Source organism: Dendrobates tinctorius, unplaced genomic scaffold (genome assembly GCF_039654945.1).
Source record: "Dendrobates tinctorius isolate UK_male_01 unplaced genomic scaffold, ASM3965494v1 ptg000079l, whole genome shotgun sequence".
Taxonomy (NCBI): domain Eukaryota; kingdom Metazoa; phylum Chordata; class Amphibia; order Anura; family Dendrobatidae; genus Dendrobates; species Dendrobates tinctorius.
The window spans coordinates 11,129,181-11,148,317 of record NW_027361747.1 but is presented as its reverse complement, the minus strand read 5'-3'; the positions used below and the strand labels follow the sequence as shown (position 1 = coordinate 11,148,317).

The 19,137-nt window shown below is 42.6% G+C and overlaps 1 protein-coding gene across 3 annotated transcripts in view; it reads left to right on the top strand.

Annotated features, from left to right (window-relative positions):
• The window catches only part of SGCB (sarcoglycan beta), a 50,271-nt gene that overhangs the window by 11,637 nt on the left and 19,497 nt on the right, over window positions 1-19,137 (top strand). For all 3 annotated transcript variants that reach the window (XM_073583519.1, XM_073583520.1, XM_073583518.1), the window contains exon 2: window positions 17,897-18,103. In XM_073583519.1, the coding sequence (XP_073439620.1) occupies window positions 17,897-18,103 (207 nt within the window). The remainder of the gene's footprint in view (window positions 1-17,896; window positions 18,104-19,137) is intronic.

Sequence of the window (19,137 nt, the reverse complement as noted above, 5' to 3'; positions counted from 1 at the left end):
TGATATAATCAGAATACCCTTTTTTAACCCCTTCACAACATCTGCCATACATGTACGGCACTGCGGGAGGCGCGATCCCGCAAACCAGCGTACATGTACGACATGACGATTGTGTGGGTTCACTCCCGGCTCGATCAAAAGAGGGCGTCAACGCTATATGAAAGCTGACACCCTTTGGCACTGGCCCCGTGATCGGTGCTAGCTCCAATTTTGGGCGTTTAGCCCCTCTGATGCCATCGTCAATGGTGACAGCAACATTGACGGGCATCGCAGAGGGAGAGTTGTGCTGATTGTCTCCATGGTGACTCCAGGCCGAAAGATGCCCACTGGATCACCTAAGGACGATGGCCTGTAAGCTTCAGCTCAGAGCAGGCGCTAACACACTTCCTGCCTGGGTGCAATGCACAGATCTAATGCTCTTCAATGCAAAAGCATTATAGAGTATTAGATCAGCGATCAGGGCAGGGAAACTTGTAAAAAAATATATATATATATTTTTTAAACTCTAAAAATATTTTAAAAAAATCACAAAAAAAAGAAAAAAAATATTAATTCAAAAAGTATGTGTTTAAAGGGATACTGTCACCTATTTTTTCGCATATAAGATGCGGCAACCTGAAAGATAAGAAAAACGAGTTGGATTATATTCACCGAGGTGGGGGGGCGGTCCGGCCTGGGTCCGATGGGTGTTGCGGTCCGGTGCCTCCCATCTTCTAGCGATGACATCCTCTTGTTTGCTTCCCGTCACAGCTCCAGTGCAGGCGTACTGCCCTGCCCAGTAGAGGACAGAGCAGAGTACTGCAGTGCACAGACGCCGGACCTCTCTGACCTTTGGCCTGCGCACTGCAGTACTCTGCAAATAATCCCCTGATAGCGGTGGCCGCATCTCATATTAGAAAAAATAGGTGACAGATTCCCTTTAATGTTAAAACAAAAATAAAGTACACATATTTTGATATTGCCATGTCCAGAACGACCTGAGCTATAAAACAGTCCCACTGGTTAACTCCTTCAGTGAACACTAAAAAAGTGTCAAAAAACTGCTTTTTCATCAGAACGATGAACAAAATGTGGAATAAAATGTGATCAAAAAGTCGAATATAAGTAAAAATGATATCACTGAAAACATTATCTTGTCCCCCAAAAACAAGCCACCAAACATCTCCATCAGTGGAAAAATAGTTATAGCTCCCAGAATAAAACGATACAAAAACTATTGCTTTTCCATAAAATAGTTTTTATTATGTAAAAGCGCTAAAACACAAAAACATATAAATGTGGTGTAATCATTCTGACCCTTAAGAACAAAGGTGCCTTACCAATTTTACCACACAGTGAATGGCATAAAGAAAACTTCCTCACTTGCTGGTTTTCATTCATTCTGTTCCTCTAAAATCGGAATAGGAAGCAATCAAAAAATGTCATGTTCCTGAAAATGGTACCAATAAAAACGACAACTCGTCCCGCAAAAAACAAGTCGTCACATGACTGTACGCTGAAATATAAAAATATTATAGCTATCAAAATATGGCAATGCAGAAACTTCATTTTGCAAAAAAAAGTGGTTTCAGTTGCTGTTTGTGTGTGACATCAGTCAAGTATAAAAAAACTATATACTGTGTTTTTCGCTTTATAAGACGCTCCGGATTATAAGACGCACCACAAATTTTGAGGAGAAAAATAGGAAAAAAACTTTTTTTAATAAAATGGTGGTGCCTCTTATAATCCAGGTGTGTTATTGCTTACCGGGGGTGGTGGCTGCGGTGAAGCGGGGTCCCAGGGTCGCTGCTGGAGGAGGCAGGAGTGGGGTGATACTGCTGGCCGCAGGAAGGGATGAGAGGGTGCTCCGATGTGCAGCGCGCTGCCAGGGGGGCTTGTGCTGCTACCAGGGGGGCTTGTGCTGCTACCAGGGGGGGCTCATGCTGCTGCCAGGGGGGTCTGTGCAGCAGCCCGGAGCTCTGCCGACATTTACCGGGTGTAGGCCGCAGGGGTGTCCGGGTGTCTCCGCGTGTCCGTCGGCGCTGTGGGTGTCTCCACGTGCCCAGCGGTGTCTCCGGTTCTCATCCCGGGGCTCTGCCGACATTTTGCGACAGGCCAGAGCCCCGGGGCTCCCTCTCGGTTCCCTCTGTATCGGCTGGCTCAGGCAATGCGCTGATGGTGATCACCATATTAACGGAGCCAGCCAATACAGAGGGAAGCGAGAGGGAGCCCCGGGGCTCTGGCCTGTCGCAAAATGTCGACAGAGCCCCGGGATGGGAACCGGAGACACGGCTGGGCACCCGGAGACACCCACAGCGCCGACGGACACCCGGACACCCCTGCGGCCTTCACCCTGTAAGGTATATCCTCTTTGTAAGACACACCCCCATTTTCCCCCCAAGTTTAGGGGAAAAAAAGTGCGTCTTACAAAGCGGAAAATACGGTATATAAATCTGGTATTGCTGTAATCACACCGACCCGAAGAATAAATTAGTCTAATAATCTTTATAATCTTTATTTTTATACAGTGCCAACATACAGTCATATGTTAAAGTTTGGGCACCCCTATTAATGTTAACCTTTTTTCTTTATAACAATTTTGATTTTTGCAACAGCTATTTCAGTTTCATAGATTTAATAACTGATGTACTCAGTTAAATTTCTGGATTCAAATGAGGTTTATTGTACTAACAGAAAATGTGCAATCTGCATTTAAACAAAATTTGACCAGTGCAAAAATATGGGCAACTCAACATAAAAGTGACATTAATATTTCATAGATCCTCCTTTTGCAAAAATAACAGCCTCTAGTCGCTTCCTGTAGCTTTTAATGAGTTCTTGGATCCTGGATGAAGGTATTTGTGATCATTCCTGTTTACAAAACAATTCCAGTTCAGTTAAGTTTGATGGTCGCCGAGCATGGACAGCCCGCTTCAAATCATCCCACAGATGTTCAATGATATTCATGTCTGGGGACTGGGATGGCCATTCCAGAACATTGTAATTGTTCCTCTGCATGAATGCCTGAGTAGATTTGGAGCGGTGTTTTGGATCATTGTCTTGCTGAAATATCCATTCCCTGCGTAACTTCAACTTCGTCACTGATTCTTGCACATTATTGTCAAGAATCTGCTGATACTGAGTTGAATCCATGCGACCCTCAACTTTAACAAGAATCCCGGTGCTGGCATTGGCCACACAGCCCCAAAGCATTATGGAACCTCCACCAAATTTTACTGTGGGTAGCAAGTGTTTTTCTTGGAATGCTGTGTTTTTTAGCCTCCATGCATAACGCTTTTTTGTATGACCAAACAACTCAATCTTTGTTTCATCAGTCCACAGGACCTTCTTCCAAAATGTAACTGGCTTGTCCATATGTGCTTTTGCATACCTCAGGCGACTCTGTTTGTGGCGTGCTTGCAGAAACGGCTTCTTTCGCATCACTCTCCCATACAGCTTCTCCCTGTGCAAAGTGCGCTGTATTGTTGACCGATGCACAGTGACACCATCTGCAGCAAGATGATGCTGCAGGTCTTTGGAGGTGGTCTGTGGATTGTCCTTGACTGTTCTCACCATTCTTCTTCTCTGCCTTTCTTATATTTTTCTTGGCCTGGCACTTCTGGGCTTAACAAGAACTGTACCTGTGTTCTTCCATTTCCTTACTATGTTCCTCACAGTGGAAACTGACAGGTTAAATCTGAGACAACTTTTTGTATCCTTCCCCTGAAAAGCTATGTTGAATAATCTTTGCTTTCAGATCATTTGATAGTAGTTTTGAGGAGCCCATGATGCCACTCTTCATAGGAGAATCAAATAGGAGAACTACTTGCAAGTGGCCACATTAAATACCTTTTCTCATGATTTGATACACCTGGCTATGAAGTTCAAAGCTCAATGAGGTTACAAAACCAATTTAGTGCTTCAGGAAGTCAGTAAAAAGTAGTTAGGAGTGTTCAAATAAAGTTAATGATAAGGGTGCCCATACTTTTGCACCGGTCAAATTTTGTTTAAATGCAGATTGCACATTTTCTGTTAGTACAATAAACCTCATTTGAATCCAGAAATATAACTGAGTCCATCAGTTATTAGATATATGAAACTGAAATAGCTGTTGCAAAAACCAAAATTGTTATAAAGAAAAAAGGTTAATATTAATAGGGGTGCCCAAACTTTAACATATGACTGTATTCCACAGCGCTTTACAGTTTTACATACATTATCATTGCTGTCCCCATTGGCGCTCACAATCCAAATTTCCTATCAGAATGTCTTTAGAATGTGGGAGGAAACCGTAGAACCCTGAGGAAACCCACGCAAACTCCTTGCAGATGTTGTCTTTAGTGGGATTTGAACCTAGGACCCCAGTGCTGCAAGGCTGCAGTGCTAACCACTGAGCCACCGTGCTGCCTATCTATTATACCGCACAAGCAATGGTGTAAAAAATAAAAACAATTCTTCACCTTGCTGTGAATTTGTTCATCCTGCCTCCCAAAGATAGCAGTAAGGCTAGGCTCACATTTATCCTGTGCAATACGCTGAGCGCTTACATCGGGGTTTACGTGTAAATCTCTGAAATACGTAATTCAAACTGAACTTTCAACGGAAGTTTTCCTATAATGATGGAGGCACTGTGGATGCCGTCTGACCTGTGGTCTGGTGGTGTCCGTCTTTTTAAGCATGCATAAAAGCGTGGTTGACCACAGTCATGTTCACCTCTGAAAATAAGGACAACGCTGAACAGAGGCCAGACGGAGTCCAGAGTAACTCCACTGCCTCATAGTGAGTGAATACCTTGGGGGTTCCATCTGCATCATGTCACTCAGATTTAGATGAAAACCCCAATGTAAGTGGTCAGCGTAGAGCGCCAGATAACTTATCATGAATGTTATGTAAAATGTTTGCAATAAAAGCTTAAACTCAGTTCACAAAAACAGCAAGTCCCCACTCAGGTCTGTTATAAGAAATATAGCCTGGTGCTTCCATGTTACTAGTACCACAAAGGCTCTGGAAAAGCCAGCAAATTCTGCACTCCTAAATCCAAAAGCTCCCTCCCTTCTGAGCCTCAGTGTGCCTATACCACATTTAGCATCCACGTTTGGCATTTCTCTAGCGATGAGAGCCTACCTAAATTACTGGTGCGTTTCTCAGCACAAGCTGGGCACAACGGCAGTTTTGCATTTTTCACTCAGCAACATTCCCTGTAGCTTGTTTCTGGAAAACACACATGGAATCAAAATCGTCACTACATCTGTAGATAAATTCCCAAAGGGGTGTAATTTCCAAAATGGGGTCACTTGAGGAGGGATTCTGCTCTTCTGGCACTTAGGAGCTCCGTGTATGGAGTCCACAAACTAGTCTGATAATTTGTTCTCCAAGAGTCAAATAGCGCTCTGCCCCTCCCGAGGCTTGCCGTGTGGCTAAGCAGTACTGTTCAGCTACATTTGGGGTCTTGCCATATTCAGCAGAAATTGTGACACACATTTCTGTGCCAGTTTAACCCATTTCCCCATGTGACAATTTAAAATCTAAAACAAGTTTTTTGTGGTAAAAATGTAGTTATTTTTTCTTCACTGCCCAATGTTATAAATTCTTTAACTCACCTGTGGTGTCAACATGATCACTGCACCCCTAGATTAATTCATTGAGAGGTGTAGTTTGTAAAATCGGGTCACTTATGGGGGGATCTTCTGTTCTGGGACTTCAGGGACTGTGCGAGTGTGACATGGCACCCTTTCCACTGTGCCTCAAAAGTAGTTTTCTATTACCCTTGTGAAAATTAAATATTTGGGGCTAAAGCAACATTTTGGGGGGAAAAATTTATTCTGTGGTTCAAGGTGCTCACCACACCTCTAGATAAATTCCTTGAATTATATAGTATCCAAAATGGGGTCACTTGTGGGTCGGTTTCCACTGTTTAAGCCAGGGCTGTGGAGTCGGAGTCGTGGAGTCGGAGTCGGTGCTCATTTTGGTGGAGTTGGAGTCGGTATAAAATGGACCGACTCCGACTCCTAAAATATATAATAAATTGGGTACAGTAATTCAATGCAGGATGTGCTGAATATTTTTTCATAGTAGTTTGGGAAAGTTATGAAATGTCCTATAAATGGCTGTTCTATTCCTGATCTAAGGCTACATTCACACACAGCGTTTTTCCTGTGTTTTTTGAGGATACGTTTTTCAGCTGCAAAAGTTGATCATCTTTTTAAAAAACTGCATCACCTGAAAGGTTTTTGAGCTCATAGATAATGTTACTCAATAGCAAAAGCAGATTAGAAATCTGTTCTATCTATCCATATCTGTCTATCCATATCGTATCTGTACCAAAAAGAATGAAAACCGGGTAGTACACCAATATATATTCTGTTCTATCTAAATATCTTGATTATTGGATCATAAAAATGATTAAATGTCTGAGGTTCACATTGTACTACAATAAATTTTTCACTTAAATATAAGCAATATGTGTGGGAGTCGGAGTCGTGGAGTCGGAGTTGGAGTCGGAGTCGGTGTAAGGGAAATTGAGGAGTCGGAGTCGCAGGTTTGGTTTACCGACTCCACAGCCCTGGTTTAAGCACATCAGGGGCTCTGCAAACCTGATATTGCGTCCGCTAATTATCCCAACCAATTATTCCAGCGCTCCAAAGGCTTCCAAGCCCTGCCATGAAACCTGACCGTAGTTTTCCACCACATATGGGGTATCGGTTTACTTAGGAGAAATTGCACAACAAATTCTACTTTTAATTTTTTCCCCTGTTATCTTTGTAAAAAAAATGCAAAATTTGAGGCTAAATGAACATTGCTTTAATTCCTGTGAAGCACCTTAGGGGTTAGTAAACTTGAATGTGGTTTTGAGTACCTTGAGGGTTGCAGTTTTTAGAATGGTGTCACTTTAGGGTATTTTCTGTCATATACAGTGGGTTCGGAAAGTGTTCAGACCCCTTTAAATTTTTCACTCTTTGTTTCATTGCAGCCATTTGGTAAACTGATCACTCTGCACCCCAACTTGACTAGACATTTTTGCAAATTTATTAAAAAAAGAAAAAACGAAATATCACATGATCATAAGTATTCAGACCCTTAGCTCAGTATTGAGTAGAAACACCCTTTTGAGCTAGTACAGCCATGAGTCTTCTTGGGAACGATGCAACAAGTTTTTCTCTCCAGTTCCATCAGGTTGGATGGTGAACGTTGGTGGACAGCCATTTTCAGGTCTCTCCAGAGATGCTCAATTGGGTTTAGGTTAGGGCTGTGGCTGGGCCAGTCAAGAATGGTCACAGAGTTGTTCTGAAGCCACTCCTTTGTTATTTTAGCTGTGTGCTTAGAGTCATTTTCTTGTTGGAAGGTGAACCTTCGGCCAAGTCTGAGGTCCAGAGCACTCTGGAAGAGGTTTTCATCCGGGATACCTCTGTACTTGGCCGCATTCATGTTTCCTTCAATTGCAACCAGTCATCCTTTCCCTGCAGCTGAAAAAAAACCCATAGCATGATGCTGCCACCACCATGTTTCACTGTTGGGATTGTATTGGGTAGGTGATGAGCAGTACCTGGTTTTCTCCACACATGCAGCTTAGAATTATCACCAAAAAGTTCTTTCTTTGTCTCATCAGACCAGAGAATCTTATTTCTCATAGTCTGGGAGTTTGTCATGTGTTTTTTAGCAAACGCTATCCGGCTTTCATACAGTATGTCTCGCACTCAGAAGAGGCATCCGTCTGGCCACTCTGCCATAAAGTCCTGACTGGTGGAGGGCTGCAGTGATAGTTGACTTTGTGGAACTTTCTCCCATCTCCCTACTGCATCTGTGGAGCTCAGCCACAGTGATCTTGGGGTTCTTCTTCACCTCTCTCATCAAGGCTCGTCTCCCATGATTGCTCAGTTTGCCTGGACAGCCAGGACTAGGAAGACTTCTGGTGGTCCCAAACTTCTTCCATTTAAGGATTATGGAGGCCACTGTGCTCTAAGGAACCTTGAGTACTGCAGAAATTCTTTTGTAACCTTGGCCGGATCTGTGCCTTGCCACAATTCTGTCTCTGAGCTCCTTGGCCATTTCATTTGACCTCATGATTCTCATTTGGTCTGACATGCACTGTGAGGTCTTATATAGACAGGTGTGTGCCTTTCCAAATCAAGTCCTATCAGTTTAAGTAAACACAGCTGGACTCCAATGAAGGAGTAGAACCATCTCAAGGAGGATCACAAGGAAATGGACAGCATGTGACTTAAATATGAGTGTCTGAGCAAAGGGTTTGAATACTTATGACCATGTGATATTACAGTTTTTCTCTTTTAATAAATTTGCAAAATTTCTGTATTTGTTTTTTTTTTTTCAGTAAAGATGGGGTGCAGAATGTACATTTATGAGAAAAAAATGAACTTTTTTGAATTTACCTAATGGCTGCAATGAAACAAAGAGTGAAAAATTTAAAGGGGTCTGAATACTTTCCAGACCCACTGTACGCCTGTCAACGTCACTTCAAATGTAATGTGATCCCTAACAACAACGGTTTTGTAAATTTTGTTGGAAAATGAGAAATTGATGATTAATTTTTAACCCTTCTAACAAAAAAAGTTATGATTCAGAAATGATGCTGATGTAAAGGAGAAATGTTTGAAATAATATTTATAAACTATTTTATGTGACATAACTCTCTGGTTTAATTATATAAAAAATGAAAGTTTGAAAATTGCATCGTTTTCTCCAAAATCCTGATATTTTCATAAACGTAAAAAACAATCATGAAATCGTGAAAAAAAAAAACATTTTCAAAATCACTGGGATCCATTGAAGCATTCCAGAGTTATTACCATATAAAGTGACTGATCAGAATTGTAAAATTTGGCCTGGTTATGGGGGTGAAAACAAGCTTAGGCCTGTTTCACACTTCCGTTTTTGTCATCAGTCAAAATCCGCCAATTTAAAAAAAAAACGGATCCGCCAAAAAGGTGCGGATCCGTTTTTTTCCTCCATAGACTAACATTAGTGGCGGATTGTGACTGATGGTTGTCCATCTCACCCGCTTTTTGACGGATCCGCCAAGATTTTAGCAGCTCCCAGGCGGATGAAACGGACCCTGCAACTTTTTCTGGCTTGGCGGACCGCTATTTGTAGCTGCGCATGCCCGGCCGGGAGCTCTTTTAACCATATAATACCATTCTCTCTCTCTCTCCGATTTTGCGGCCGCCGATGTCCCCCTCCGACCTCCCGCGATGTCACCTCTCCCACGACATCTCCCCACTGACCTCCCGCGATGCCGATCTCACCTCCGACCCGCAAGATCGCGACCGCCGATCTCACCACCGACCTCCCGCAAGATCGTCACCACCGACCTCTTGCGAGATCGCGGCCGCCGATCTCACCACCGACCTCCCACGAGATCGCGGTCGCCGATCTCACCACCGACCTCCCACCAGCCGCCGTGACGACCGCGGTCCCTTTAAATCACGCCGCTCCACGGATCCGTTCTCCTACGTGGTCCGATGTCATCCGACATCACTAAACGGAGACGGATCAGTTTCTATCATCCTTTGGCGGATTTCAGCTGACCGTCGACGACGGAGGTATGAAACAGGCCTTAGGGGTGAAAGGACAGAAAGTAAAGTTATTATTACAGAGTCTGCATAAAGCAATGTAACCATAGGGGTTCATAAACTGCATGTAAGCTGCTGCCCCATAGGTGATATGTATCTATTCTATTTTTTCTTTCAGTGATGGCTTCTTTTTAGACCTGCTTTATTAGGCTTGTGCAGATGATGGCCATTTTTTTCCCATTTTACACATATGTCAAATTTGTATCTTTAACCCCCTTCACGACATTTGCAATATATATGCGTCATGGCAGGGAAGGACTTCCAGACCAATGCAGTATGTATACGTTATGTCATTCATGCAATCACCGTGACTAAGTGCATAATGATTGCATGATAGTGCCTGCTCTTTCTCACAGTCGGGCACGTGGAGTCATCGTCCTGCGAGGTGGCGACGCCCTCCCTCCGCTACTGTGATCGCTGTAAATGGCTGTTCAATTCTGAACAGCCAATCATGGTGTTTTCAGTTTCAAGTATTTTTTTTTCTTTTTTGTGTGTCCTGCAGTCACTGAGCTCTGATAAGTGACCCAACTCGGTGATCATCGTCCGTGCTTGCTGTTTGGTACACCTTTTTTTTGTCCCTGTCTATTTCCCACTCACCCCTTTGCACCACCTGCTTGCGTGCATCCTGCAGCCACCGAGCGCTGATCTGCACTCATGCTCACTATTTTCCCAGACTTTTTTTGTCGAAAGTGTGTGCATCCTACAGCCGCCAAACCGCTGATCAGGCGCACACCACTGCATCTGTGCTCGCTTTTGGCAAAGACTTTCTTTTCCTGTCTCCTTTTTTTTGTCCCCTTTTTGTACCACATCCGTCCATGTGTTCTACAGCTGTTGAGCGCTGATCGCTGAAACACATCAGTGATCTGCCTCCGGTTGTTGCTTCCCCCCCGAGTCAAAAAAAGAATTTAAAATATTTAGATTAGGGACAGTAAAAATATACTGTAGTAATCGACGACTAATACAGTATTGGTTACTGAACTGAGTCAGATTTAGTGTCCATTGCGGACGTTTAGTAATTTATTTTTTACTGACGTCCATTTAGTAAGTTTGTTTCTTTTACCAAATTTTTATATTTTTGTTTCTATATTCTGTTTTTCTCTTCTAAGTAAAAAAAAAAGGTTTACACCAAGCAATGACCCAAACACACCTAAATAAAATTTGGTGCACACAGAAACACCGCATACGTGAAAAAATGCTGTCCTGCTTGTCCCAAGCCCAGTATTCAGCAGAGTAGGAATACAATTTCCTTGCCTTTGACACTGACAGTGAGGGAGAGGATCCCACGTTCCTTTATTTTTCCTCCTCCTCTAGTGATACCGGACTGCCACGCAGACGCCCTAGGACAGATACAGAACCAGCACCCACTGTTTCTGACCCTGTATGGATCTCACCTCCTGAAAATTGAGCCACAGATTCTGGATTTTATGGTGCAATCAGGAATCCAACTTGACACCACTGGCCTCTCAGAAATTTACTTTTTGAAAGCCTTTTTTTCTGAGGATTTTGTAAATCTCATGGTGTCGCATGCAAATTTGTATTCTCAGCAATTTTTATCCCACTTGATCATTTGCCAGCTGGACCCCTGTAGATGCTGTAGAAATGATAATGTCTTGGGGCCTGGTTCTTCATGTGGGGATATTGCAGAAGCCATAAATTCGGCAATAATGCAGTGTTGACATTTTGTATAACACTCCACTGTTACTGCATGGCTATGCCCTAGACACGCTTTGAGGCCATCCACAAATTTTTGCATTACAGTGATAATGCACAAAGTCCTCGAGATTATCCCAACTTTGACAGACTTTTCAAAGTTTGCCCGGTCATTGACCACTTGAGCAACAAGTTTGCTGAGGTGTACATTCCCGATAGGAACATCTGGGTGGATGAGGCCCTAATACATTTCAAAGGGTGGCTCAAATTCCGGTAATACCTGCCCAGTAAGAGGGTCAGGTATGGATTTAAGCTGTACAAACTGTGCAAGAGTACTTCAGGGAACCACCGAAAAGTTTATGCTTTATGAAGGGAAGGACACCCGGATTCAACCCCCTGAATGCCCCCTGTCCTGGGAGTGAGTGGGATTTGGTGCACCCACTGCTGGATCTCTGTTATCATCTCAATGTAGATAACATTTATACCAGCATCCCACTGTTCAAGTTCCTCTCTGCGCAAGCTACCTCCCGCATGCGGTACTGTCCGCAAAAATCAGAGAGGCCTCCTTAAGACGCTAATTGGGCAGCTGCTCTGAAAGGGTGAGAGCTGAGCCCAGTGTCACGATGACGTGCTGGTGGTCAGGTACAAGGGCAAGAAGGATGTCCTTTTCTTGACCACCATACATAGTGATGGCAGCACCCCAACCTCTGCACCGGTCCACAAACCAAACTGTGTACTGGGGTAGATCTAGGATATGGGGGGAGTTGATCTTGCTAATCAAGTCCTCCAGCCATACAGTGCCATTCCAAATGTCAAGGTGTGGTACAAGAAGCTGACCGTGCACATTGTACAGTTGGCAATGTATAACGTGTTCGTGGTATCACAATGTGCAGGCTAGACTGAGACCCTCCTTCAGTTCCAGGAAGTAGTGATCAAGGCCTTAGGCTATGTGCACACGTTGCGGATTCCGCTGCGGTTTTTTCCACGCGGAAACGCAGGTAAAGTGACCTGCGGTTTTCCTGCGTTTTGGTCTGCGGTTTTGCCCTGCGGTTTCACACCTCTACTATGGTAGAGGTATGAAACCGCACAAACAATTGACATGCTGCGGTTTGTAAACCGCAGCAAAACCGCACCATCAGCACAGCGTTTTTGAAACCCCATAGGGTTTCATTGTACTGTACTTGGTCAGCGGAACTGCTGCGTTTCCACAGCGGCAAAACTGCTGCGGAAACGCAGCAGAAACCGCACCGTGTGCACACAGCCTTAATATTTGGCAGTCAGTCAGGAGCGGGTCCCAGTATTTTCTGAACTGAAGGTGCCTTTGTTGTACCAGGGCAACATTTCTCTAGTGAGTTCCCTCAAACTGAAAAGAGAGGAAGGTTGCAAAAAAAGTGCGAAGTGTGTTACAGAAGGGGGATACAAAGGACACCATTTATCAATGTGACACCTGACAAACTTGGGCTGTGTATGAAAGGCTTTCAGAATCTACCACTCATCCATGGACTAATACATTTATTTCAGACTTACACAACTCACTTTTGCCAACCTGACGTACACTACGTAACTCACGTAAGCCAACCTAAAGCACGCTACAGAACTCGCGTATGCCACCACATTAAAAAAAATTCACATACCAGGAGAACACTAGATCAGTTCTAATATAGGGTGACTAGTGTGGGGGTTTTCCACTGTTTAGGCACATCAGGGGCTCTCCAAATGTGCCAAGACGCCTGCAGACTATTCCACCAAAGTCTGCCTTCCAAAACATCACGCCTTCCCTTCAGAGTCCTGCCGTGCACCCAAACAGTAGTTTTCCTCCACATATGACGTACTCAGGAGAAATTGCACATCTGATTTTGATGCCCATTTTCTCCTGTTACCATTGTGAAAATAAAACATTTGGGGTTAAAATAACATTTTTGTGGAAAAATTTGATTTTTATTTTCACAACTGAACGTTATAATTTTCTGTGACGCCCCTGTTGGCTCAAGGTGCTCATCACACATCTAGATAAATTCCTTGGGGGGTCTAGTTTACAAAATGGGGTCAGTTTTGAGGGATTTCCACTGTTTAGGCACATCAGGGGCTCTTCAAACGCAACAATATGCCTGCAGACCATTTTATAAAAGTCTGCCCCGCAAAATGTCATTCCTTCCCTTCTGAGCCCTGCTGTGCAGTCAAACAGTAGTTTTCCTCCACTTATGGGGTGTCCACATACTCAGGAAAAATGGCCCAACATATTTTGCAGTTAATGTTCTCCTGTTACTCTTGTGAAAATAAAAAAAATTGGGGCTATATGAGAATTTTTCTGAAAAAAAGTGATTTTTTTTTTTTTTTTTTTTTTTTAAATTGTCACTGCTCTAGGAACATCTAGATAAGTTTATTGAGGGGTCTAGTTTCCAAAATGGGGTAATTCGTGGGGGGTTTCCACTGTTTAGTCACATTAGGTCCTCTCCAAACATGACATGTGTCCACTAATTATGCCTTCAAATTTTACATTCAAAAAGTGAAAAGGTGCTCCTTCCCTTCTGAGCCCTGCTGTGTGCCCAAACGGTGGTTTCCCCTCATATATGGAGTATTTGCATGCTCATGAGAAATTGTACAACAAATGTTGAAGTCCATTTTCTCCTCTTACTCTTGTGAAAATAAAAAAAATGAGTCTAAAGTAAAGTTTTTGTTAAAAAGTTGTTCGTTTTTTCCTTCCACACTGCTTCAGTTCCTGTGAAGCACGTAAAGGGTTAAAATAAACTTCTTTAATGTGGTTTTGAGCACCTTGAGGAGGTGCAGTTTTTAGAATGGTGTCACTTTGTTGTAAAAATGAGAACTTTTTACCCTTTCTAACTTCCTAACCAAAAAAAATATGTTTTCAAAATTGTGCCACTGTAAACATATGGGAAATGTTATTTATTAACTATTTTGTTTGACACCACTCTATGGTTTAAGGACAAAATCAAAAATTTGAAAATTGCAAAATTTTCGTTTTTTTTTTTGTTTGTTTTTTTTTTTCCCCCCACACAAAAATACAAGGCATATTGATTACATTTTTCTACTATCATGAAGTACAATATGTCACGAGTAAACAGTCTCAGAATCATTGGGGATCCTTTCAAACGTTCCAGAATTATAATATCATGAAGTGACGCTGGTCAGAATTGAAAAATTTGGCCTGGTCATAAAGGTGAAACAGGCTCAGGGGTGAAGGTGTTAATATCCAGAATTTTATTTCACATATATGATACAAGGAAGAGTCTTTCAGGTCTTTCCTGGATGATGTTATAAGGATCTTCCTGTATTGTCGCATTGCCATGGTGCTGGCTTGCTTTGGACAGAGTCATGTTGCAGTCAGACCACTCTGATGGCTGTCTGACAAGTAGCAGGTAGTTAGTGTAAACAGGTACTTAAGACTATTTAGAAAGGAAAGATTGCCCCTGAAAAACGAGCTAGAAGGTACAAACGGTTGTTGAAAAGGGATGTCACCTCTGCTGAGACGGTGGCTTTAGTAGTCACTTGCTCCTTCCATGTCACATACAATCCTGGATTTCCTTTTTCAGAACTGTGCGTAAGGGCTTATTCACACGTCAGTATCTGTATGCTAAAATCAGGGGTGGAACTTGGAGAAAAACTATAATTGAAAGACTGACACCTGTTCTGTGTTTTTGAGACTCTCCTGGTTTTGGCATACAAATACTGATTAAAAATACTGATGTGTGAATAAAGCCTAAGGCCGGGGTCACACTGGCGAGGAATACGGCCGAGTGAGAGGCGCTAAAAGCACGCATTAGACACGGACCAATGATTCTCTATGGGGTCCCTCGCACCAGCCGTATATTTCTCATCCGTATTCTAGGCTCCGTGCCAATCGCAGCATGCTGCGATTGTCAGCGTACTACAGCCGTAGTACGCCAATGCAAGTCTATGGGTGCGCAAAAAATACGGATTACACACGGACCACACATGTGACTTGCGAGAAATACGCACCCGGTGTCTTTTAGCAAAGCCGGCAATTCAGTGCGCTATACAGTAAAATCACACTGACAGTTTTAATAAAGAAAGAAAGAATAGATATAGACACATAGAATACAAATAAATATATATATATATATATATATATATATATATATATATATATATGCATTCTATGTGTCTATATCTATTCTTTGGTTTCTGTTAGAAACCCTGTCATAGGGCTCCATTATATGTCCATTTTGCAAGCCTGCGAGAAAATCTCGCCATACGGATTACATACGGATGCTTACATGCACAAAATACGCGACCACACCTTGATTACGGATGACATACGGAGCACTGTTTAGGGGCCATTCATCCGTATTACGCATGTAAAATACTGATCGTATTTTGCGTTGGTTAGTGTGACCCCGGCCATACGCTGTTCCTCTGTTATTCCTCCTGGAAATTTAAGAATGAATTGCAAATTAGACACTACCATTCTGTATTTTCCAGGCAGAGTTTGCTGAGTGTATATAGACATATGTTATAGAATGAGAATGGCAATAATGTTTTCATTTCTCTTTAGATACACTACCGTTCAAAAGTTTGGGGTCACCCAGACAATTTTGTGTTTTCCATGAAAACTCATACTTTTATTAATCAAATGAGTTGTCGAATTAATTTAAAATCTAGTCCAGACATTGACAAGGTTCGAAAAAAAGATTTTTATTTGAAATAATAATTTTCTCCTTCAAACTTTGCTTTCGTCAAAGAATGCTCCCTTTGCAGCAATTACAACATTGCAGACCTTTGGCATTCTAGCAGTTAATTTGCTGAGGTAATCTGGAGAAATTTTACCCCATGCTTCCAGAAGCCCCTCCCACAAGTTGGTTTGGCTTGATGGGCACTTTTTGCGTACCATACGGTCAAGCTGCTCCCACAACAGCTCAATGGGGTTGAGATCTGGTGACTGCGCTGGCCACTCCATTACAGATAGAATACCAGCTGCCTGCTTCTTCCCTAAATAGTTCTTACATAATTTGGAGGTGTGCTTTGGGTCATTGTCCTGTTGTAGGATGAAATTGGCTCCAATCAAGCGCTGTCCACAGGGTATGGCATGGCGTTACAAAATGGAGTGATAGCCTTCCTTTTTCAAAATCCCTTTTACCTTGTACAAATCTCCCACTTTACCAGCACCAAAACAACCCCAGACCATCACATTACCTCCACCATGCTTGACAGATGGCATCAGGCACTTTTCCAGCATCTTTTCAGTTCTGCGTCTCCCAAATGTTCTGCTGTGTGATCCAAACACCTCAAACTTGGATTCGTCTGTCCATATCACTTTTTTCCAATCTTCCTCTGTCCAATGTCTGTGTTCTTTTGCCCACATTAATCTTTTCCTTTTATTAGCCAGTCTCAGATATGGCTTTTTCTTTGCCACTCTGCCCTGAAGGCCAGCATCCCGGAGTCACCTCTTCACTGTAGACGTTTACACTGACGTTTTGCATGTACTATTTAATGAAGCTGCCAGTTGAGGACCTGTGAAGCGTCGATTTCTCAAACTACAGACTCTAATGTACTTGTCTTGTTGCTCAGTTGTGCAGCGAGGCCTCCCACTTCTCTTTCTACTCTGGTTAGAGCCTGCTTGTGCTCTCCTCTAAAGGGAGTAGTACACACTGTTGTAGGAAATCTTCAGTTTCTTGGCTATTTCTCCCATGGAATAGCCTTCATTTCTAAGAACAAGAATAGACTGTCGAGTTTCACATGAAAGTTCTTTTTTTTCAGGCCATTTTGACAGATTAATGGAACCAACAAATGTAATGCTCCAGATTCTCAACTAGCTCAAAGGAAGGTCAGGTTTATAGCTTCTCTAATCAGCCAAACGGTTTTCAGCTGTGCTAACATATTTGCACCAGGGTTTTCAAGGGTATTCTAACCATACATTATCCTTCTTACACAGTTAGCAAACACAGAATACCATAAGAACACTGTAGTGATGGTTGCTGGAAATGGGCCTCTATACACCTATGAAGATATTGCATTACAAACCAGACGTTTGCAGCTAAAATAGTCATTTACCACATTAACAATGTATAGAGTGTATTTCTTAATCATTTATTGTCAGCTTCATAGGAAAAAACTGCTTTTCTTTAAAAAATAAGGAAATTTCTATGTGACCCTAAACTTTTGAACAGTAGTGTATTTCATGCTACAAGAAGGGACCAGTTGTTTCCATTCCCAGGAAACAGCTCAGGTACCGACTGTTAATCTAAGAGATTGCAGCGCTTTAGAAATCCTTCCTTTAAATTAAATGTATGAGCAGAATTTCACCCCCCAGCAATACCTCTAGTTGGCCAGTCCATTCCTCCGTTACAGTTAGCATTGTATGTTAATTGAAAAGGAATAAGGCTTAAAGACAATTTGTAGATCTGAAGCCTCTGTTACTCCAGCTGTATTCCCTGCCCAGCGCCACCTCCTCATGCTTGACTCATAGTGTCTGCTGTGTGACTTCAGACAAAGGAGCAGTCAGTCAAGCAGGAGGAGGTGACGCTGGACAGGGTACAGAGCTGAAGTGACAGAGGCTTCAGATCTACAATAGCCCTTAAGACTAATTTGGGTTTAACGCACAAAACTTCCAATTTAAAATGTAATATAATGGTTAAAAATGGGGATTAAAGATGTGTCCTAATACAATCATTTAAATGCTATGTTTTTGTCTTTTACCTTAGAGCTCCAATGGACCAGTCAAGAAGTCGATGCGGGAGAAGGCAGTAGAGCGCAGAAATGTGAATAAGGAGCATAACAGTAACTTCAAAGCCGGATACATCCCAATAGATGAAGATCGCCTGCATAAAACCGGCCTGAGAGGCAGAAAGGGCAACTTGGCCATTTGTGTGATCGTCCTACTGTTTATCTTGGCTGTCATTAATTTAATTGTAAGTGCAGGCCACACTGAAAGGTGATGGATCAGGAATAATATCTGAAATTGACAAAGCTGAGCTCAGGTTGTTGCTATTAACCTTTTAAATGCCGCTGTCAATACCTAACTTGATCCCATCGGTCCCCAGATACGTGCACCTGTGGGTCACCATGTTAGATGTATACCTTCTGAAAGCCCCATTACTGCCATCTTGGTACTCCTGTGAAGTTCAGCCAATGCCTGAGTTTCAAAGGGGACCGAGTTTTTCACGATCTATACTGTAGTATAGCAGTATATAGCGTAAGCGTTAAATATTTGAATCGCCTCCCTTTTTCCTCCATTAAAAACAAGGAATTCAAAAAAGTAAACACATTTATTGCCATGTCCTTAAAAGTTCGTACTATCAAAGTATAAAACTAATAAACTCATACAGTAATTGTAGTAATGAAAAAAAAAATCAAAAGGCTATACAAAGGGCGTTCATTAAAGATTTCCCCTGACCCAATTCCTGTGGACTGAGAGCAATGAAACTTGGCACAGTTGTTAGTCCTTCTTTATATAGGTGCCACGTAGGGACACACACTTCTCCCACCTCTTTAAGCAACTGTAAACACCTCGCTTGTAGAAGTCGACAGGGTGCTCCAAAAGCCATGTTGTGACTTTGGAAATCATAGACTCATCATCTGGAAAAGGCTTGCCCTTCAAAAATAACTTCATTGTAGAATAGAGGTGGAACTCCGATGGTGTGAAGGGAATAACGTGGTTGCATTAGAATTTCAAAACCACAGGAGCATGCTTCGATTTAGGTAACATGTGAGTTGTGAACTAGTGCTTTGTCTTTCAGAAGCCAGACACGTTTTGGCGAGCATGCCACGTCTCTTGGTTTTGATGGCCTCCTGCAATTTCCTCAGCAGTGTGGCATTGTATGCCCTAGTGATCATGGTACCCTTTGCTCAGAAATCCATCAATATTACCCTGTGCGGGTCCCAAAATACTGTGTGCATAACCTTGCCTGCTGATGGTTGGGCACATGCCTTCTTTGCAGGTGGT